Below are 22826 nucleotides of genomic sequence, written 5' to 3'. Positions count from 1 at the left end.
ATGTATTCAAACACCCTCGCCTGGCCCTTAGAAAACACCAGAATAAAAAGAATTGCATTTACATTTCAGAAGAACGTTATTTTTTCCCATAAAAAGTGGTAACTATGGAGAAGAACCAAGCAATGGTTGCTTGCCAAGGAAGTATTTCCGCAGCTGTTACATTTCCAACCTCGGGCCGGTTGCACCGACTTGATGGCACATTCCATGCTTTGCTTTCGTCCGTGTATGTGTACACAAGGTGCAGAGAGGGAGATAGCGAAGTTTAGCCTCCAGTCAAGTACGTCACGCGCGCTGGGCAGCGCCGCCGCCTGTGACAGCCGGTGCGGGGCGGAGCGGTTGGTGACAGTTGCCTGAGGAAGGGAAACCGCTGGGGCGGGGGCCCTGGCGCCGGCGCGTGGCTGCACCCCGACAGAAGCTGCGGCGCGCTCTCCGCCCCGGAGAAGCGCGTGACCAGCCTACGGCCCTTGCACAGCGCGCGCGAGATGTGCGACTCGGCTGAGTCCGGGGCAGAGCCGGAGAACGGCGTCTGCGGCGCCATGAGCCCCGATCCCGCCGCCCTCGCCGCCGAGGAGCTGGCGCGGCTCAGGGAGCGGGTCTGGGGCTACGGGGCCCTCCGTCAGGAGGGCAGTGAGCTCCGGGCAGACGGGCCATGGAGAAGGCTACCCGAAAGGCGGATAGAGCAACGGCGTACACCGGTGAGTGACCACATACATATACAGATGCATACATGCAGGCTGCCATGCGCACGCCCCTTCCTCTCCAGTACTGCTGCACGCATCATCCTACACTCCTGTCAGACTATTGTGTCAGCCCCTAGCAGTCACCCACCCGTCCTGTACCATGAGGTATTTGAAGCCCCTGTTCCTCCCCTGTCCGGGCTGAGCACCTTCGCCTCCCCCATCAACCAGCTGTCACTCCTCTTTCCAGCAGTAATGTGCGCTTCTCTGCTGTGACCCTCGGAACAATCATCCTGTGTATGCTTTCATTAAAGTTCAGCAGGAGGCAAGGGCTGAGACAGGACTGGAGTTCACACGGCGTTATTTTCTTTCTAACCTGCATTTTATTCGCAAGGCCTTAAGAACACCGTTAGTACATACAGCCTGATGGTTTGTCCATGCGCACTTCTCGCCATAGTTTTTCCAAAAGTGTTCAGTTTTCTGCTATGACTCCCCGCCTCTGTTATTTAGTCAGGTCAACCGTTTCTGATTGTTGAAAGTTTTTGTTGTGTTAGATATGTCTCGCAATTATAGTTTTGACAAGTTGCGATGAATGGTTCTGCATCCACGTGCACTGGTGTATGTGTATAGCATGAGCTACTTCTTCGCCAGCTCAGGGTGCGGTCTTCAAAGGAAGAGATCTCATTCTTAAATTGTATTTTCTACATCTCTACGTTTATGCCAAATCACACGTTTAAACATTGGGTGTAGCTTCTTTTTTACATGCTTATTATTTTACTAAATTATTCACCTAGAAATGTCTCTAACATTCGAAGAAGGAAGTCAGTCTGCTGTGTTTTTGTATAGAAAATTAGAAAGTACAGTGTGATGCAGTATATTCGAAATGTACTGGCGATTAGTTTAATTGAGTTGTAAATAAACACACCCTAAAACGTGTTTGTAAAAGTTCAAGTTCAAAATTTATATAGCGCACTACTCACCCAGAGGGTCTCAAGGCACTTGAGGAGGGGGTTTACTTTAATTATCGAATATCCACGTTTTTAGTTGCTTTCTGAAGGATAGGTGGTTCTGTGTAAGGTGGAGGTGGGTGGGGAGAGAATGCCAGGTTTTGGCCGCTAGGTAGGAGAAGGATCTTCCCCCCATGGTGGATCTATGGATGCGCGGAATTGCGGCGAGGGCTTGATTGGACGATCGTAGTTGGCGGGTGGGGGTGTAGAAGGACAGGCGCGTGTTGAGGCATTCGGGTCCTAGGTCGTAGAGGGCTTTGTGTGCGTGGGTGAGGAGACGGAATGTTATTCTCTTGTTGACGGGGAGCCAGTGGAGGTCTTTTAGGTGACCGGAAATGTGAGCTTGGCGGGGGATGTCTAGTATGAGTCTGGCTGAGGCGTTTTGGATGCGTTGGAGTTTCTTCTGTAGTTTGGCTGTGGTTCCGGCGTAAAGGGTGTTTCCGTAATCCAGTCGGCTTGTGACCAGTGCGTGGGTGACCGTTTTTCTTGTTTCGGTGGGGATCCAGCGGAAGATTTTTTTGAGCATGCGTAGGATGTTGAAGCATGATGATGAGACGGCGTTGACTTGTTTGGTCATCGAGAGGGAGGAATCTAGGATGAAGCCCAGGTTACGTGCGTGGTCCGTAGGTATGGGTGCTGTTCCCAGGGCCGGTGGCCACCATGAGTCATCCCAAGCAGAGGGGGATGAACCTAGGATGAGGACTTCCGTTTTGTCCGAGTTCAGTTTTAAACGGCTGTTCTTCATCCATTCGGCAACTTCTTTCATTCCTTCGTGTAAGTTGGTTTTGACGGTGTTTGGGTCTTTGGTGAGGGAGAGGATCAGCTGGGTGTCGTCTGCGTAGGAGATGATGTTGAGATTGTGTTGGCGCGCGATGGATGCGAGGGGACTCATGTATACGTTGAAGAGGGTGGGACTGAGTGATGATCCTTGTGGTACGCCGCAGATGACTTCGGAGACCTCTGATCTGAAAGGGGGGAGGCGGACTCTCTGGGTTCTTCCGGCGAGGAACGAGATGATCCAGTCCAATGCTTTGCCTTGTATACCGATGTTGTTGAGGCGTTGTATGAGGGTGCTATGACAGACTGTGTCGAAGGCTGCGGAGAGGGCAAGTAGGATGAGGGCAACTGTTTCTCCGTTGTCTAGTAGTGTTCGAATGTCGTCAGTTGCTGCGATGAGGGCGGTCTCGGTGCTATGTTTGGCTCGGAAGCCGGACTGTGAAGGGTCGAGGGATTTGTTGGATTCGAGGAAGGCGGCGAGCTGACTGTTGACGGCTTTCTCAATGACTTTAGCAGGGAATGGGAGGAGCGAGATGGGGCGGTAGTTCTTAAGTCCAGTGGGGAAACACGTGCCCGTTGTTATGATACCAAACTTTAAAATCCAGATTATGCCTGATTTGCTGAGAAAAAACTGTTTGGATGAACTAGATGGAAACCACAAAAGTGGTATTTCAAGTAAGTTTAGGTGACCTGAGAAAATAAAGCTTTCTTTCAAAGTTTGTGGTGCGTTCCTGGTTTCTTTCGACTACCTGTTATATCTTACTTGATGAAATTCTGTGCTTGGCGCAGTTTGTCCATGATTCATATATCCTGAGTGAATATAGAGACGTGTTTTGCCGGGCCAATGCTAGCTGTACTGTATCTAAGAGCTTCTTTACTGAGCAGGAAATCGCAGGATGGATGGAAGAGTTCATTTTCTTTCTAAAGGCTAGTGACTTGCCACTGTGAGAATTTATTTAACGGTTTCAGCGCCTGGATACCCTCAGCGTCTGGACACCCTCGCTGGGGAGAGTGCGTTTTACAAAAACACCTAACATTCACGAGTTCCTCTTGCACCAAAGGCTGGTGGGAGCTTTGATCAGTTTAGATGTAACCAGGGGTAACATTCTGAACAATATGATATACAGCAAAAAAAGAACTGCAGATCTTACATTGTACTTGTAGAGAACATCATGGTTTGTAATAAAATATATTGATAGGTCAGGTAGTAGGTTTTGGGGGGATGACCTAGTGGCTTAAGAAATAGAAAGCATGTGTTTAAAGGGCGAGTAGGCAGGGTCGTTTTTTTAATGTTGTGTAGCACATTTTCCTGGCAGTAGCTGTGACTCGGGCGAAGGAGAGTTAAATTTTTTTAAATTTAATTATCGAAACATGATAACACACATATCATGGAGATACCGTATTACCATAAGCTGTACACAACTGGCCCCACTTCAGGAGGGACATTTACCATTTGGATCTCCAACAAATAATGACATTATTTGTATTATACATAGACAGCTATCGTACATTTACTTTGCACTAGTTAACATCTCCCTGCAATCTTCTGTTTCCTTTGTTCTTACAATGTGCAGGGGTAACCCTTGTGCGTCCTGTCCCTCATTGGATTCGCCCTGTCCCTCATTGGATTCGCTCCACCACATCTCACGTTGACAAACTAGACAAGACCATCTCTACCCCTCTATGTTCACTAATGCTATGCAGCGTTTGGGTTCATTCTCCTTCAGTCTTCCCCGTCTCCTTGGCCATAAGATAAGCTTGGTACCAGCCCCAGCAGTTCCTGGGGCGACTCTGAAGAGGGAGCAATTCACTATATATATGCGACTGAGGGGCATATGTACGAAGAAGTGGCGAAGTGAGTGAGGGGTTGGCCATCCTGGCTTAACGCCTCACTCCGCCATTTCAGAAACGCAAGGCTGCACCATATTTACATGAATATGGTGGAGCCTTGCGTTTTCCCCTGCGCTGGCGCTACGCTTACCAGTGGACGGACAGGACATCGTTCCCCCGCCCCCAGGATACCAATTATAGCGGAGTCATAGCACTCCCGGAGGTAAGAGCAGCAATCTCCCATCCCTCCTTGAACTCCGCGCCGCTCGCGAGTTTATAATTGTTTTAACCTTTTAAAACTGACCAGTTCCTATTTTCACTGGTTTCAGAAAAACCCGGTGACTTCAACCGGACCCTGCAGTTCATTGAGACAGCCCGGGCCCCGAGGCACCGTAAATACAGGTTCACCCCCACGTATTACATGGCTAATGACCCGCACCTTAGGAATGGCACGCCCCATAACATTAGCAATTATTGACAGAATCTCCCTCGTTTTACATAGAAATACCCGGTGGACGACACTAGGACCCTGCAGTCCATCCAATACTGCCTGGACCCCCAGAACCCGGTCATACAGGTAAATCTCCTTCACCTGCACGCCTTGAGACCAGCCCACAGGGATTGATCTTGTAAATGATCACCGTCCCACCCTTTCCTTATTTCCTCCCCCCCTAGGTAGCACATCAAAATCCCTGCTAGCACCCGCGTAGGCGGGCATGCAACACGCTCCTGATACGCAAAGCCCAGACTTGGGTAAGCCAGCTTGGCGGCTCTACAACCACCCCAATACACTGTATGGTTGTGCACGTATGGATGGACACTTGAGGGTTTCTGCACAGTGTAAATAATAGATTAGCGTCGGTTTAAATATAAATGTGAATTAACTAATGATGTAAATACGATTCGTGACCATGAGGATCAGTTGTGTTCTCTCATACTGGTTAAACTTCAATACCCTGTTTACTGATCTCTTGGTTTTACAAATTGAAACGTGCCACTTGTGGAATAATAACCAAGTGTGATAACACCAGTCACTTGAGCACTTGGTCATGATTGCCCGGGCCCTTCACATTTACTAGACACTAACTAGAGCACGTTAAGCCGAATCCGAATAAATGCAAAGTGTGCCCAACAATTGGACTTGCCGGTACGTTGGAGGATTAGTCAGTAATTCAGCCATTGGCTACTTTTCTCTTTCTTTTTCCCCTTCTTCCTTCTAAACAGGCGGTTGTACTAATATTACAGGCAGGCAAATGTTGTCAATTTTAGTCCTGATGATGGTCCTATGTAATTAGAGCAAGAGGGATCGAAACGTCGACTTCACATAGTGCTTTCACAACCTAACCATTGTGTTTAATTCAGTTGTGTCTAGCATTTTTCTGGCAATACTTCAATCCAAACACTGAGTCAAAAGTGGCCAATATTGCTCGTTTTTTTGCCTGTGAAACCTTTCTCCTTGTATGTTGTTTGTCTCTCTTGAGTAAGGTACAGGACTGTGCCTTATAATCATTTATCAGTTTTTTCATTGTGTTTAAATAAATACCCTGTCCGGCTGGACAGAGGACAAATATAGTCTCCTATTATGGCCTATATTACATTTATGTTCTTGATCATGATAAGCTAAGGACCTTTGGCTTTCAAAGCACGCTTACCAGCCCAGCACCAATGCAGGCACCCTCGCACCATTGTGCAAGGGTGTCTGCGTGCAGGGGAAGATTGTTTATGTGCACGAAGGTGTCCCTTCCTGCACATAAACAATCTTTAAATTCCTTTTTGTAACTTCCATGTGTGCTGCATAATGCAGCACACATGGAAGTTACAAAATGTCAGTTTTTTTTAAATATCGTTTATTTGCAGGAAGGGACACCTTCCTGAACATAAACAATCCCAGGCGTTTTTCTTTTCCCTGTGCTGCACAAGGCAGCACACATGGGAAAAGCAAAAACGAGGAGAGATAAAGCATTTCTCCTCGTTTCGCCAAGTTAAGACCAAGTTTTCCCTGCTCTTAATTTTGCCGCTGCCTCCTATTTACGCCACCCTTGTAAATATCGGGCAGCGTAAAAATCAGTGGGTGTTGCGGTGAACGCCCAATGCAACACCCATTGCCCACCCCTTTCATGCTAAGCATAGCGTGAAAGGGGGTCCTATTGCCACAGGAACTTCGGAAAAAGTGACTTTCCCTTGGCGATAGGGGCTTGTACATATGCCCCTGAATGTTACAGTAGACCCTGTCTGCATGCCAATCGGTCAGAGTAGGGACAGGTCCTCTAAAACATCGTATTGCAACACAGTGTCTGGCAAGTAGTAACCCAATAGCCACCAGAGGTCTGATTTCCTTGTCTATTGTCTTGTCGAATACTAGTAGGGCCAGAATGGAGGCAACTTTTTAACGTGGCGCTATTGATCATGCTCAATTCATTAAACCATGCTACGTGTAGAAAGTCAGCCACATCTATCCGATATCTGGGAGACTCAGCAGTGTCTCGCAACCCACACATATGTTGCCTTTCTGGAGTATAATACACCTGATTTACATGTTTGAGTGTGTGAGTCTGTCACCCATTGAGCAATATTGATTTGGTTATAGCACAACAGTATTGCCAATCCTTGTCTTTGATAATTTTACCTAGGTCTCTCTGCCAATCCAGCCTAGCATGCGCTATACCTGGTCTAAGACCTCCTGTGCCAGTTTGTATATCTTCAAGATCAGCCCTGGGGGGTTGGTCAATTGGATCAGTGATGTTAATGCGGGTAGATGAGGAGGTTCCGACATATCCTCTCCCAGGTATTCTGTCAGTGCATGTCTTGTTCTGAAGTATTGAAAGTGGATGAGAGGCTCCCTGGCTTGCTCTCTCTCTTGGAACTTATCTCATCCCTTACCCTCCCCATTCTGGAATAACTCCCCCAACGTGGTCAGCCCCAGTGCCGTCACAACCCCTTTTTCACGACTCGGCTGGAGCCAGTAGCACCAATCAATTTGGGCATGTGGGGGATATAGTACTGCTTCTAACAAGTAGGCTTAGAGGAAACCTCAGAAGCCTAGGAAGGTTGGAGAGATCTTTCTACATGAAAGGTGTGGGGATACATACTTCCACTGGAACAATCCTAATACAAAAACGGTATCCTCTCAATTAAAGTGAATGGTCAAGGGAAGAAGAGGAATAGGCTAATACGTACTTCCACCACACTCAGAGGTGGGAAGAGGAAAAACCTCTTATTTTTTTTATTATAACCCTCACCCACTCTAGTTGTGGCATGCTTCATCATCGGATTCACCCTGACTCCTAAAGGTCAGGGTGGGCTCGACCATATTCCAGGGAGAACTTAGAACACAATTTGTTTACGCGGCCCGGCCAAGCACCGTTTGCAGTGCGCCCTGTTCAAGACCAGCCTTCCCGGTGTAAGCCAGACCCACCGCAGATTTTTCCGCTGTATGGCTGAAAAGCTGAAAGCAGGTATACGGGTTGATAGCTGGTTTCAAGTACGAGGTTTGCTGAACAATGCAGTCCATTTTCTATGTACACAAAACACTACTCTCCTTCTCCTAATAATAAAAACTGGACAAGGCTGGACATAGGTAAAAATCTGCATTGCTTTCCAGCCCTCACCAAACGCAGGAGCTTAGACCGTAACTCTGTGAAGAATGACTTTGGTAAGAATATGGGGGAGTGGCAAAACAGAAACAAAAATCTAGGGAGCACAATCGTCTTTATAAGCCTATCCTCCCCATTAGGGATTGAGGAGTTTGATCCAACGCTCAATGTCGTCTCCGAGTTTGTGCATTGCTCTACTGTAGTTATCCCTGACTACCTGTTCAGGAACATGGCGTATTTGTATCCCCAAATATCGGACAGAATCTGTCATCCAACGCAGGGGGTATTCCAATGCTACAGATGTCATTATGGTGGTAAGCGGGAAAATTATGGATTTGTCCCAATCAATCTGTAAACCAGAGAGCTTTCTAAAGGTCTCCATTTCACGTAATGTAGGTGAAAGATTTGTCTCCGGATGTCAGACATATAGCAGTGTATGGTCTGCATATGTTGACACTATGAGGTTATAGCCTGGAAAGCGTAGTCCCCTGTTCCCATGGTACTCTCGGAGAGCGCATGCTAATGGTTTGGCCACCAGTGCGTACAACACGGGCGACAGGGGGCAGCCCTGTCTGGTTCCCCTTGTGATTGCTATTTGGGATGTCACAGTAATGCCCACCCTGATCCGCACCACAGGCTCCGTATATAACGTATCGATTAGCTTTAGGGAGACCTCCCCTACCCCGAAACAGCACAGTACAGCTCGCATGAATGCCCATGCCACAGAATATTAACGCCTTTTCAGCATCCAGGAACACTGCTGCTGCCCTCTCATTCGAGTCCACTTTCTGTATGACTCCAAAAAAAGTATGAAGATTGTATGATTGTATGACCGCTCTTCTTATGTCTGCGTTCCAATTACGCTATCTCTTTATCTAAGTGTGTCAGTCTGCTCTGTAATGACCTAAGGGCCCCTGCGTGTTTAGCGATTGCAACTCCTCACTTTGAATGCCTCCCAAACCTTAGCGAAGTTGTCAGCTGAACCAGTGTGAGAAGTTGGCCTGATAGGTGATGTTTCCAATTCTGGAACCACCTATTATCAGACCAAACAATCCCTTATGGTGTCAGGTTGTAAGTCAACCTTGTTAGACAAGCTATCCTAGGGGTAGCATGGACTAAGCAGCCTAAAGGCTTAACTTAAGAGGTCGTGTTAAGCGAGCTGTTTTACCACATACAATCCTGTAATATCAAATGAAAGGACACCACACAAGTATATATTATAAAAATATATGTGTTTATTACTAAAAACAATCCCCAGTATTCTTTATGAATAAAGGGGCACAAGAGTTAAATCAAAAGCACAGTTTAAACATACAAAGTTGCACAATTATGGATGAGGGCGGGTGGCCACTCAAACCATATACTAAACAAGTGGTATAAGAGATACCAATCGAACAGTGGTTGGGCCTAGGGCCTAGGGAATCGCTGGGAGCAGTCAGGACAAGCAGTGCTGAAGTCGGGAGAGGCCCACGGGATTCGGGAGCAGTGCGGAAAGCGCACGCATGCACCAATGTTAACCAATGGTGCGTAAAAGTTACAAAGTTAAAATAAGGACACTTCCGCTGAACCTAGAGGAACAAAACTTAAGACACAGACCCTAGAGATGTGTACCAGTGTGGGAACACCGGCGGAGCAAAGTTACCTCACCCACAGGAAGCGGGTGCACAGGGTCGAAGTGGCGTCGGGTTTTGACACGCAGGTTCTTGGCGCTTGAAGCTGAAGATGCTGCAGGCGATGTGAAGGAGAAGTGTCCGGTGGATCCAAGGGTGGATCTGAAGTGGTGAAGACCTGAAAGCAGAGGGGACAGTGTTCAAAGTCACTGACCAGTGACCACCGTGGAACCAGATTGGAACCAGGCAAAGTCGGGTGCAAACAGGTGATGAGGTGTTGCTTCTCTCTGCAGCCACGTGGACACGAAGAGGTCAAGGACGTCCAGAAGTCGATCACGAGCTGTCCCTCGAAGGCTCTAGCTGATGGCGGTGTCGGCAACTCGATTGAAGCAAACAAGCCTTGGCTAATGCAAGCCACGGGGAAAATGAAAAAGGCTTATTACTCGGACCAGCAAGGTCAGAGCGGGTACTCCTTTCTACAGGAGCGAGGGCAGGTCTGGAGCAACCAGACCCACAGTGTAAATCGTAGGTTTCGTCGCCAAGATGGCCGCTGACCACGTGACAAGCGGCCGGGATGGCGAGTCGAGTGGCACAAAGCAAAAGGACCCCACGCAGATCGTGGAGATGCTGGAGGGCTGATCTTTGGTGCAAATGCTGCTCGATTGTGGGGCTTCTTAAACCCCAAAGCACAGAGTCGAGGGTGCCTCGGGTGCTGCGCAGTCAGCGTCTCGGGGGTCTTTCAAGATGTCCGCTCCCACGTCTCTCGGTGCCTCCACGGGTCCCTTCTTTGCAGGGACTGTGGATCGGGCTGGGAGAAGTCTGGGAAGCTGGGTCTTGTCAGGCTCTGCACTCGGGCTCCGGCGGGAGGCGGCGGCAAAGCAGACGTCGAGGTGCTGGGTAGTGCCTGTGTTCACAGGGTGGCCCCTCCTAGGCCACAAGGGAGATGCTCTTCAGTCTTCTGTTCATCAGAATGTCGAAGTCCAGTCGTCTTCTTAGTTTAAAGGTGATTTCAGGATGATCTGCAGTGCATTGGCACTGCTCCCAGTCTTATACTAATTTTGGGGGCTGGATTACCTGCTAGGTCCCCTCCTATGGGTGGGACCCAGGAAGTGGGTGGATACACCCCCTTCCTTTGATCCAGGCCGCCCTGGCACGAGGGCTGGAGTGCCCCAGAACCGGTTTGGCCGGATTATGCAAGGGGCAGCCTTGTGCTCCCCATGCAGTGTCTGGTTTCTTTCAAACCTCCCTGCTACAATCCACTATCTCCTGTCTGAGGGGGTGTAACACCTCCCTGCAACAGGAAACCCTTTGTCCAGGCCCCATTTGGCTGAGTTTCGGTCAGCTTCAGGGGGTCAGACTCTTGTCTGTGGCAGAGGCATCCATTTTGTGGATCTAAGGTCCTTTTAGAAATTAACCGCATTTAAGTAAAGTAACATGTCTTACCCCTCTAGAGGGGTGGAATGCTATCCCCGTCGCCAGAACTGGCGAGGGGATAGTATTCCAAATCGTATGACACCTTACACGACATGTTTTGATAAAGCCAAACCAGAGTTGCTATATAACCGCGAGGATTATAAGGCACTTAAGAGTATATGGTATGGCGTTATCCTGAAACAGCTTAGGGAGTTGTTCCCGACAGCTGCAGACAGGCTCAGCTCATGTTAGAGCTCCATCTCACATTAAACCACGCACTCTGCCTCCAGGATTGATGAGGCCTTCCATAGGAGTGGCTCACAGGTTTATATGTGTCCAGATATAGGTTTAGATATAGGTATACTATACCTAAGTAAGGGGTGATTACACCACCTTACCCCAGCTGAGTGATCAGCCAGTTGTGTCAATTTAAGAACCAGCCAGGGGTGGCAAAAGATATGCTGCAGCCCCTGGTAGGCCTTGGTGGCCCCTATGCCCTGGGCACCTATAGTGCATTATACAGGGGCTGACAAGGAGTCCATTTCCACTTGTGGTATGTACCTAGGGTACATGGAATCCATTTTACAGAGAGAGCAGATGGCCTGGGGCCCTGATTAGCAGGGAACCAGGTCAACTAAGTCAAAAAACCAGCTAAACACAGGCAAAAAATCTGGGGTAACCATAGTCAGGTAGCCACCTTCCTACACAACCCCCCCCCCCCCAAACGAAAGGAGATAAGGCTATCCTTGGCCAGGTAAGCCTCTATTGCCTGAGTGGCCATATAAGGAAGTACGTGCACTAGCATGGGTACCCCCTGTCTCATGGTCCACTAAGCAGTCCCTCACCCTTGGGCTATTAGAGGGTCTCCACCATAGGGAATCACTACCTTGGGTGTGTTTATGCAAAGTTAAAGGCTGGTTTGGATATGGAGTATTGAAGTGAGGCTCTACTAATTTAGGGCTTAGCTTCCTCCAATTATCTTCCACCATGTGTGCCTTTCTTTCTTTAACTGAGTTGCACTGTGCTCTCAGGGTCAGCCTCTGGCTACCTAAAGCTGGAGGCTGGGTCCCTCTGTTTGGCTTGCTGGAGGGACAGTTCAGGTTTGGGCCCTTTGGGTCCCCGGTTTGGCTGTGCCCAACAGAATCCATCTGTGGGAGGTCCCTAACAGTTTTTAAGGGGGCTCTCTCAGGAGTTTTTAAAGTTTTCACCTTACTAGGGCTACTAGTTTTGGTGCCCCTAATCTGTTGATGGGGGTGCTTTATTTGACAGGGGGCCCTCTGGGTCTCACTGTCCTTCTTGTCCTCTGCAGCCCTGGGCTGGCTAAGGCAAGGTAGAGAGGGGCAGGTTACCTGCTCCAGACTGGGTCCCACCTGAGAAGGGTCCACTGACATCAGAGGTTCTGTCAGGCTAGGCCCAACCACCTCTGGGGCAGTTCCTTCATCAGGGGTAAGATCAGTTCCCTGAGGAGGCTGATCCTGTCCTAAAATCTGGTGAGGGGGAGATTTCTCTTCCTCCTCCATGCTCTCAGTTTGTCAGGAGTTATCCATCTTTTCAGGCTTCACAACACACATATCAGTTTGAGTTTGGGCTGTGGCCATCACGGCCCCACCAACCTTTTCAGGAGGAGACTCAGTTTGGGTTTCTGCTGTTATCATAACAGCTTTGCTATTCTGTTCAGGAAGAGCTTTTGCTAAAGATGGGGCAGAGAGTTTCTCAGCCCTACCAACCTTTTCAGGAAGGACATCTTGGATTGGGGCTGTAGCCATCACAGCCCCACTAACCTTTCCATTGGAATTTATCATTCTAGAATGGATTTCCTGTTCAACCTCAGCCCAGGCTGAGATTTCCAAATCATTACCAAGTAGGCAGTCTACAGGCAAGTTTGGTGACACTGCCACTCTCTTTGGGCCAATGACACCTCCCCAGCTGAGACTTACTACTGCCATGGGATGATTTGTTTGGATTCCATCAATGTTTGTAACCTGGTATGTGGCACCAGGTAAAAGTTGCTTAGAGGGGACTATGCCATCAGCCACCATGGTGATGCTAGCCCCTGTGTCTCTAAAAGCTTCAACTTTCAAACCATTGATGATGGGTTCTTGTCTATATTTGCTCAAAGTATTTGGGCAATCAGAGAAGTTGGCAAACCCCATGCCAGTCTCATAAACAAGATTATTTGGGGAGGGGGACCTGGATAGGCCAGGGTCCTCCTGGGCTCCAAAAGTAAACCCACCCAGATTCCTGGGTGTGCTCCCACTTCCTGGGGGATTACTGCTGACAGTAACAGGAGGTGTTGGAGCTGGCTTTGGAGGTATATTCTCTTTATTGTTATTCTTGTCTGTTTTGTAATGCCCAACCTGTTTACAGGCATAACAATAAGGCTTTTTCTCAGTTGAAGCAGTGTCTTGGGACCCACCCCCATTCTTGGAGTTTTGGGGCCCTGGGGAAGTCTTTTCTTTATTTTTATCCCCACCCTTATCTTGAGGCTTGGTAGACTCCTTCTTCTGGTTACTGTCCTGATTCTTAGGCCTAATCCTGGTTCTGACCCACTTGTCTGCCTTCTTTCCCAATTCTTGGGGAGAGGTCAGATCAGAGTCCACCAGGTGCTGGTGTAAGAGCTGGTTCTGACAATTACTTAGGATCTGCTCCCTCATAATCAAATTATACAATCCTGTAAAGTCATGTACTTTGCTGCCATGTAGCCAACCCTCCAGAGCCTTAGTTGCACAATCAACAAAATCAGTCCAGTCCTGAGTCTGTGTCTTCTGGGTGTCTCTGAACTTCAACCTGTACTGTTCAGTGGTTAAGCCAAACCCATCTATTAGGACACTCTTCAGGACTTTGTAATTGTTTGCATCCTCATGTCTAACAGTGAGGAGCTTATCTCTCCCTTTCTCTGAAAAGGAGTACCATAATATTGCTGCCCACTGTTCCTCAGGAACCTGCTGTACCATGCAGGCTCTCTCAAGAGCAGGTATCCACTTGTGGATGTCATCCCCTTCCTTGTAGGGGGGCACAATCTTTGTCAGGTTTCTACTATCATAGGACCTGGATTTCTCTTTAGGAATATTGCTGCCACCAGTGGCATCTAAGCCACACAATTTCTGCTCTCTTGCCAAGGCAAGTCTAGCTTGAGCCAAGGCTACCTCCTCCCTCTCTATTTGGAGTTTGACAGCCCTCATTCTGGCCCTGTGCTCTAGCTTTTGAGAAGCAGTCATGCCTCTCTGAGATTCTCTGGAGGCACTAGAAATATGAGAGTCCCCTGAGGGAGATCTCACTCTTCTGTTGCCTGGGAGAATGTTATAGGGTCTGGGGAGGTGCTGGCCCTCTCCATTCCCCAGTAGGTCTAAGTTGGCCTGGTTAAGCCTGGCAACTTGGACCTGGCTACCCCTCTGATCCTGATTCTCTGGGTCCTCTACATCTGAGTCCTCCTCCTCCTCCTCCTCTTCTTCCTCTTCTTCTTCCTCCTCTGGAGTGGTATCAGTTACAGGGGGGTTCACTCCTTCTCCTGATTCTAAGGGAGGTTCATTTCCCTTCTCTAAGTCATCCTGCTCTAGAATGGCTATCAGGATAGGACAGGTGGGACTTCTGCCCCTTTTTAACCCTCTTGATATGCACAAGGCAATCAAGTCCTTTTGGGTTAGTTTGTCATAGCTGGAAGTTGCCTTGGTAAGGTCAACTGTCACAGGAGCAGACCCTGAGGCTTTTCCTGTGTCAGACATGACTGCTAGTGAGGTGTAAGTGGTGCACTTACCTACACTAAGTGTTTTCCTACTGTACCTTGCTAGTGAGTTGTAGGCAGGGTGTGCTAATCCCTTTAACCTACAACTACTAAGTTCAGTAGAACTTAATATGCTAAGCTTTTGATTTATATGTACCTAGAGGTACTTGATGTGATCTTTCAATTTGATAAAAGATTGCAATGGTAAAACAACAGCAAGCTCAAATCCGCACCGCTGCTCACCAATGTGAGAAGTTGGCCTGATAGGTGATGTTTCCAATTCTGGAACCACCTATTATCAGACCAAACAATCCCTTATGGTGTCAGGTTGTAAGTCAACCTTGTTAGACAAGCTATCCTAGGGGTAGCATGGACTAAGCAGCCAAAAGGCTTAACTTAAGAGGTCGTGTTAAGCGAGCTGTTTTACCACATACAATCCTGTAATATCAAATGAAAGGACACCACACAAGTATATATTATAAAAATATATGTGTTTATTACTAAAAACAATCCCCAGTATTCTTTATGAATAAAGGGGCACAAGCGTTAAATCAAAAGCACAGTTTAAACATACAAAGTTGCACAATTATGGATGAGGGCGGGTGGCCACTCAAACCATATACTAAACAAGTGGTATAAGAGATACCAATCGAACAGTGGTTAGGCCTAGGGCCTAGGGAATCGCTGGGAGCAGTCAGGACAAGCAGTGCTGAAGTCGGGAGAGGCCCACGGGATTCGGGAGCAGTGCGGAAAGCGCACGCATGCACCAATGTTAACCAATGGTGCGTAAAAGTTACAAAGTTAAAGTTTAAGGACACTTCCGCTGAACCTAGAGGAACAAAACTTAAGACACAGACCCTAGAGATGTGTACCAGTGTGGGAACACCGGCGGAGCAAAGTTACCTCACCCACAGGAAGCGGGTGCACAGGGTCGAAGTGGCGTCGGGTTTTGACACGCAGGTTCTTGGCGCTTGAAGCCGAAGATGCTGCAGGCGATGTGAAGGAGAAGTGTCCGGTGGATCCAAGGGTGGATCTGAAGTGGTGAAGACCTGAAAGCAGAGGGGACAGTGTTCAAAGTCACTGACCAGTGACCACCGTGGAACCAGATTGGAACCAGGCAAAGTCGGGTGCAAACAGGTGATGAGGTGTTGCTTCTCTCTGCAGCCACGTGGACACGAAGAGGTCAAGGACGTCCAGAAGTCGATCACGAGCTGTCCCTCGAAGGCTCTAGCTGATGGCGGTGTCGGCAACTCGATTGAAGCAAACAAGCCTTGGCTAATGCAAGCCACGGGGAAAATGAAAAAGGCTTATTACTCGGACCAGCAAGGTCAGAGCGGGTACTCCTTTCTACAGGAGCGAGGGCAGGTCTGGAGCAACCAGACCCACAGTGTAAATCGTAGGTTTCATCGCCAAGATGGCCGCTGACCACGTGACAAGCGGCCGGGATGGCGAGTCGAGTGGCACAAAGCAAAAGGACCCCACGCAGATCGTGGAGATGCTGGAGGGCTGATCTTTGGTGCAAATGCTGCTCGATTGTGGGGCTTCTTAAACCCCAAAGCACAGAGTCGAGGGTGCCTCGGGTGCTGCGCAGTCAGCGTCTCGGGGGTCTTTCAAGATGTCCGCTCCCACGTCTCTCGGTGCCTCCACGGGTCCCTTCTTTGCAGGGACTGTGGATCGGGCTGGGAGAAGTCTGGGAAGCTGGGTCTTGTCAGGCTCTGCACTCGGGCTCCGGCGGGAGGCGGCGGCAAAGCAGACGTCGAGGTGCTGGGTAGTGCCTGTGTTCACAGGGTGGCCCCTCCTAGGCCACAAGGGAGATGCTCTTCAGTCTTCTGTTCATCAGAATGTCGAAGTCCAGTCGTCTTCTTAGTTTAAAGGTGATTTCAGGATGATCTGCAGTGCATTGGCACTGCTCCCAGTCTTATACTAATTTTGGGGGCTGGATTACCTGCTAGGTCCCCTCCTATGGGTGGGACCCAGGAAGTGGGTGGATACACCCCCTTCCTTTGATCCAGGCCGCCCTGGCACGAGGGCTGGAGTGCCCCAGAACCGGTTTGGCCGGATTATGCAAGGGGCAGCCTTGTGCTCCCCATGCAGTGTCTGGTTTCTTTCAAACCTCCCTGCTACAATCCACTATCTCCTGTCTGAGGGGGTGTAACACCTCCCTGCAACAGGAAACCCTTTGTCCAGGCCCCATTTGGCTGAGTTTCGGTCAGCTTCAGGGGGTCAGACTCTTGTCTGTGGCAGAGGCATCCATTTTGTGGATCTAAGGTCCTTTTAGAAATTAACCGCATTTAAGTAAAGTAACATGTCTTACCCCTCTAGAGGGGTGGAATGCTATCCCCGTCGCCAGAACTGGCGAGGGGATAGTATTCCAAATCGTATGACACCTTACACGACATGTTTTGATAAAGCCAAACCAGAGTTGCTATATAACCGCGAGGATTATAAGGCACTTAAGAGTATATGGTATGGCGTTATCCTGAAACAGCTTAGGGAGTTGTTCCCGACAGCTGCAGACAGGCTCAGCTCATGTTAGAGCTCCATCTCACATTAAACCACGCACTCTGCCTCCAGGATTGATGAGGCCTTCCATAGGAGTGGCTCACAGGTTTATATGTGTCCAGATATAGGTTTAGATATAGGTATACTATACCTAAGTAAGGGGTGATTACACCACCTTACCCCAGCTGAGTGATCAGCCAGTTGTGTCAATTTAAGAACCAGCCAGGGGTGGCAAAAGATATGCTGCAGCCCCTGGTAGGCCTTGGTGGCCCCTATGCCCTGGGCACCTATAGTGCATTATACAGGGGCTGACAAGGAGTCCATTTCCAATTGTGGTATGTACCTAGGGTACATGGAATCCATTTTACAGAGAGAGCAGATGGCCTGGGGCCCTGATTAGCAGGGAACCAGGTCAACTAAGTCAAAAAACCAGCTAAACACAGGCAAAAAATCTGGGGTAACCATAGTCAGGTAGCCACCTTCCTACAACCAGCGTTTATAGCGAAGTATTCCTTTGTTGCTTGTGTTAATTCTGACTTGATCACCGGGTCTAGTAGCGAGTGGGAGCACCAAATAAAGGCTGCGACGAGTGGGGCATGAAATTCCCGATCTAACAGTACAGGCGAATGGTCCGAAAAGGTAAAAAGGGAGTAGTGTGCATCCATTTACATGGGTTACCAAACTACTTGATATTAACCAATAAGCTATACAGGTGTGTATATCATGCACCGATGAGTAATGTTTGAAACCCCCATCCCATGGATATGGATATCTCCACACGTCCACCAACCCTGTAGTTTCCGCTATTTCTATGAGTGCCTTTGCAGCCGCATAGGGGCGACGAGGGGGCCCGTTGAGCGATCATGTGTGGGGTCTAGTACACGGTGAAAGTCCCCCCCCACCCACCCCCAGAGTTGTAGAAGATCTCCCCACTGTAATAGGCTGGCGCTCAGGGATTGATAGAACTGAGGGTCGTTATGATTGTGACCATGTACACCCACCAGTACCACCATCAAGTCTCCTTTCCGGAAAGTAGCTATCACATATCTGCCGCCTGGGTCAGGGAATATGTGCGCTAAATTTACCCCTGTTTGTCTGTTCATCCAAATTAATAACCCTCGTGAATGTGTGGAAAACCCTGCCGCATAATAATGACACTGCAGTCTCCGTCCGGTTAGCGCGTCGATGCCTAGTGGTCCCTTCGGGTGTGGTTTAGTAGCAGATTTAGGTCATACTGTGTTTGTGATCGTGTTTCTTTTCCTCTCTCCCTTGCTGTCAAATATGAAACCCCTGTCCCAACCACGCTGTGTGGCCCCAAATTGTACATAGCTGAAACAGTACTTCCCCAGTCTCTCCCCACAATCCCCCAAACTATAAGCAATAAATGTAAACTACCAATTACATATGGTGGGGGTGGATGTCACAGGCCTACTATGCCCACAAAAAAATCAGCCTCCCCATCCAATAAACAGTGATAATAAGTCTCTTAGAACACCTTAAATTGTGTTATGTTATGGAGATATTCTACTCCAGTCTGCATACCCAAGGTGGGGCCACAAAAACCTGTAGGATATTTTCCTCCCCCATTCCTCTCATATTTTGAATATCAACACAGCATTCCTGAGGCTATTTGTGATGGACTAAGCATTGAGAGAGGGCAGTGTCATATTGTGATTGCATGTACATCTATTACTCAAATCAGCATCTGAGTCCGATGTCGAGCCGAGGGAACGGTCTTACCATGGTGACAGTCACTGCATCCACCTGATGGGACATGTTGAGACTTCGGTTTCGGCCTCCTGCTGTTGAGGTCTAAATTGAGATGAAGGTAAAGGAAGATAGGGGGCAGTTTCAACGAATTTTAGCAACAGTTTCGCGTGTCCCCTGCCAGAAGTCCAGTAAGTGAGAAGTCTTGTCTCTATTGTTTCGAGCCTCATGTATTTCTTGGTCTTGCTGCTTGGTATTACTGTTCCTCATCATCCACAGTCTCCTCCTCCTGTCCCGAGACATTGTGCGGGGATCTCTGTCTGTTGCTGCTTCTCTCCTGTTGCTTGAGGAAGTGTGACACCTGGTGCGAATCAGTGAAAAAATGCACCTTACCCGCTGTTATGACTCATAGTTTCACCAGGTTTAGCATGCTCAACTTTAGTTTCCTCTTGACTGGACCAACCAGTCAACGTGCTTCTTGGACCTGCTTTCTAAAATCAGGATAGTGCGACAAGTTCATTCCTTCATCTTGCATTATTTTGAGGTCGTGAGCCTTGCACAGCACTGCGTCTCTGTAGTTTAACAGTCTGGCTATCATTGCTCAGGGGCTTGCTCCAGGAATGGGTTTGGGTGCCAAGGAACGATGGCCTCGCTCCACCACGAAGATCTCAGAGACGGTTTCCCTCCCCAGCACCTCAGTCAGCAGATGTTCCACGTATTGCTCCATATTTCCTGTATTGGTTGTTTCGGCTACTCCTATATTGCGTAGGTTGTACCTCCAAGAGCGAGCATCTAAGTCCTCCACCTTGGTCTGCAGGGTGTGCAGCACCTTTTTAATCATTTTTGTAATGCTGATGTCTTCGGCATCAGACACTCTCTTCTCCACTTTGTCCAGCGTCTCAGTTTGTTTGTCCAGCCCCTCCGTCATTCTATCCATGCAGATGTGAGCGCATCGATTTTCCAGTCAATCTTGGTTCAAATGCGCTGCATTGCTGCGAGTATCTGTTTCAGTTCAGGATTTGCGGTAGTATCAATGTTTTCTGATCCTGTCTCTGTGGAAGTAATATCCGCCTCACGTGGATTTAGACTTTTACGAGATTCAAATTGACGTTTGGTCTGTGTCTTGTTTGTTTTACCCATCTTGTACATTAGCTTGCTCCGCTATAGGGTCGGATATATTGCCTTGATCAGCTACTTGATGGGCTGTAGGGGGATCCTGCCAGAGGGCCTGCACTCTGTGACAACTAGTGAGGACGTAGCTCTGCTTACTCATGTACCTCGTGGTTTAGACTCCCCAGCATTAGTGTTCCAAGTGGGCTTGTACTGTGCCTGCCGCCAAACTACCTCTTGGAATTCTTTCGGCCTCTGTGCCCCTTATTGCGTCACAGGGCCAAATCGTGTCTCTCCTATTCAGCAATGGGTTATAGTTTGTACTTCACTCATTGCTGGAGAGACAGTCTCTGTGTATCTTTATTTAGTTAGGGCTGGCTGTGCTGTTGTATTTGTTCTCTGCGGGGACATAGGGCCTTGTCAGATCTATGGTTCCCAGATATCTAGACCTGCATGCATCGGGCCCCCGAGTCTGGTTGATGCTATAGCGCTTGTGTGGCCAGCACCCTAGGCCCCACGCAGAGGGAGTTCCTGGCCTAAAATGATTAAGGCCTCTTGGCACCGGGATCTCTCATAGCTTCAGTGCCTGTCTCTCAAGCACCACCTCCGGCCCGCTTGTCTCTCTTTAGCCTCGCCTCCAGTCTGTGGCTGCTCACCTCCCTATCTGGTTGCACCGGGGCTGAGCGACTTGCTGCTCTCTCAGCACAGGCGTTCACTGGCACCGGCGCAGTCTTCCCGTTGGAAGACAGGTGTGAGGCAGCACGCAACGTTCGAGTGATCTATCGGTGGTTCTATAGTGTCACCCCCTCTCGAGCTGCAGCTCCAGTGCATGTAGATCAGGTGTGACAAGCCTACCTTGCCATGCCTGGACCGCGTCGCCGCTCTCTGCTTCTCGCTCTGACTTGACCTCGGGCCGGTTGGTTCGTCAGGGGCCAGGCATCAAGTAAGGCTGCTTCTCAGGCAGTTTGCGTCACTGCTGGCTTCAGAATTGCTGAGGATGGGTGTCTGGGTTCCTGGAACCTCACACAGTTGCAGCCATCTTGGAGCCAGGAAAGCTCCTTCTCTCCAGGCGAAGGAGTTCTAAGCACATCTTGTTGCTTGTGGAGTGTTTTGTCTTCTGAGGCCTCTGGCTGATTGATAGAGGAAGCAGATCAAATTGCTTTTGGGGATTGTTCATTACTGAGTGTGTTTTCGATAGTTGTGAAACATGATACATTATTTGTTTTTGGAAAATAATTCAAAACTGTTATTTATTTGACATACAAAGCTTTACACATATCTTTAAATATGTAGACCATTTTCAAAAATAAAAGTGAATAGACACATGAGTGGCTAACTGTATACTACTTTCACCCGCATTTAGTTTGAGAGTGCAAGCATTCCCAGAGTCAATCATGACACCTGGACAAGCACATGTCCGATACAGACAATATAAAAGGCTCCATGTAGAGGAGAGTTAACAAAAGAGATGGGGTTTAGTGCTTTCAATAAATTAGGAGTGATCAGATAACTATGGGCCATATTCTGAAGAATCATTCCAGAGCTGTGGGCCAAGCAGTTTGAAGATTATGCCTCCGCTGTGAGCTTTCTTGTAACATGGGATTTTAACTGCAAAAAGAGAGCCATGCAGACCAGGGCTTTGGAGGAGAGCTAGGGGAGGTCAACTCAGAGAGGAACTGCGGACAGGTATGATGATATGCCTGATGGACGAAACTGGATACTTTATGAATCCTCCCTTTGATCAAGAGCCAGTGCAGGGAGTGGTGAGCCTTGGAAACTTGGTCATATTGCTGAGCCTGTGACTAAGCCTGACGGTCATCTTTTTATTTCTGTAGAGCTTACTCATATGAATTTTCAGAATCCCAAATAGCTGCTATTTCATGGTCCAGACAAGCCAAAATCATTGCACTAACAACTGAGGCTTGATTTTTCTACCAGAGTAAAAGTAAGCATCTTTTTGAGTGCCTGTAGAGGCAAGAGACAGGGGTCTGGTAGTCAAAGTACACTTTGTGGTCGAACCAAAGGGTAAGGACTTTTCTCATGCTATATCCTTATCATACTGGGCGACTTCAGCATGTAGCTGGATCAGTTCAACCTAACCAGCTCTTGAATCTTCATCCACAACATTTAAGGCTGCCGCCCAAGACCACCCACCTCTGGCTACATCAACACAAAACTTTATACTCCTGACATGTTTATCATCGTCATTGACAACTCGTTGAACTGTTAGCAGCCATGTTCCAATTCTCTGGTCAGTTTAAAATGTCCTTCACGTCCTGTGCCTACTGGTCCTCTACAGTGAATAACCCATCGAAGTCCTCAGTGGAATTTCAGGAACTCCATGACAAGCATATTGTTTAGTTAGGAAGTACCAATGATCTTTCACTATCACATACTCCTCTTCAATGCCTACCCCATCTCCACCTAAACGTTTGGCTATCTTCTTCCAGCACTTACTTCCAAGTTTCAATAACTATCTCATATTGAAATAGGAACACCATGACTTCTGCCTTTGTCGCTACTTTGCTGCCCCTTGACTATTGCCCATCTCTTGTGTTCAGTAATATCCTTTCCTTTCACCCACTGACTGAGCCAACCCCTCATCTCCTCCCTCACATCAGGAGGCATTGATTTAAAGAAAAATGTAGTTCTAAATGATTGAATGCGTTTGTGCCCTAAGCGGTAGTAAGGCATGCCTCTTTTTCATTACTGGTTCTGTGCAAAATAGTTGTAAAATGATTGGCATTGAAAGAAGAAAGTTTGTCTTTAACTCGAACCTGCTTGCTTTTATCTGTGTAAGGAACAGAGGATGTGTTCAAGTCTATTGGCTTTAATCTTTGTATTTATCTTACATTCAACATTAATAAGATATTTGAGGT

The 22826-nt window shown here is 48.2% G+C and overlaps 1 protein-coding gene across 1 annotated transcript in view; it reads left to right on the top strand.

The window, feature by feature from the left end:
• Positions 1 to 314: 314 nt before the first annotated feature.
• FAM241A (family with sequence similarity 241 member A) overlaps positions 315 to 22826 on the top strand; it is a 133318-nt gene continuing 110806 nt past the window's right edge. Inside the window, exon 1 of the mRNA XM_078677481.1 lies at positions 315 to 695. Coding sequence (XP_078533607.1) covers positions 483 to 695 — 213 coding nt within the window. The 5' untranslated portion in view covers positions 315 to 482. The remainder of the gene's footprint in view (positions 696 to 22826) is intronic.

The sequence above is a fragment of the Lissotriton helveticus genome, chromosome 2_1 (genome assembly GCF_964261635.1).
Source record: "Lissotriton helveticus chromosome 2_1, aLisHel1.1, whole genome shotgun sequence".
Lineage (NCBI taxonomy): Eukaryota > Metazoa > Chordata > Amphibia > Caudata > Salamandridae > Lissotriton > Lissotriton helveticus.
Note: the sequence above shows the minus strand (reverse complement) of the source record. Positions and strands in the feature narration are given on the sequence as shown.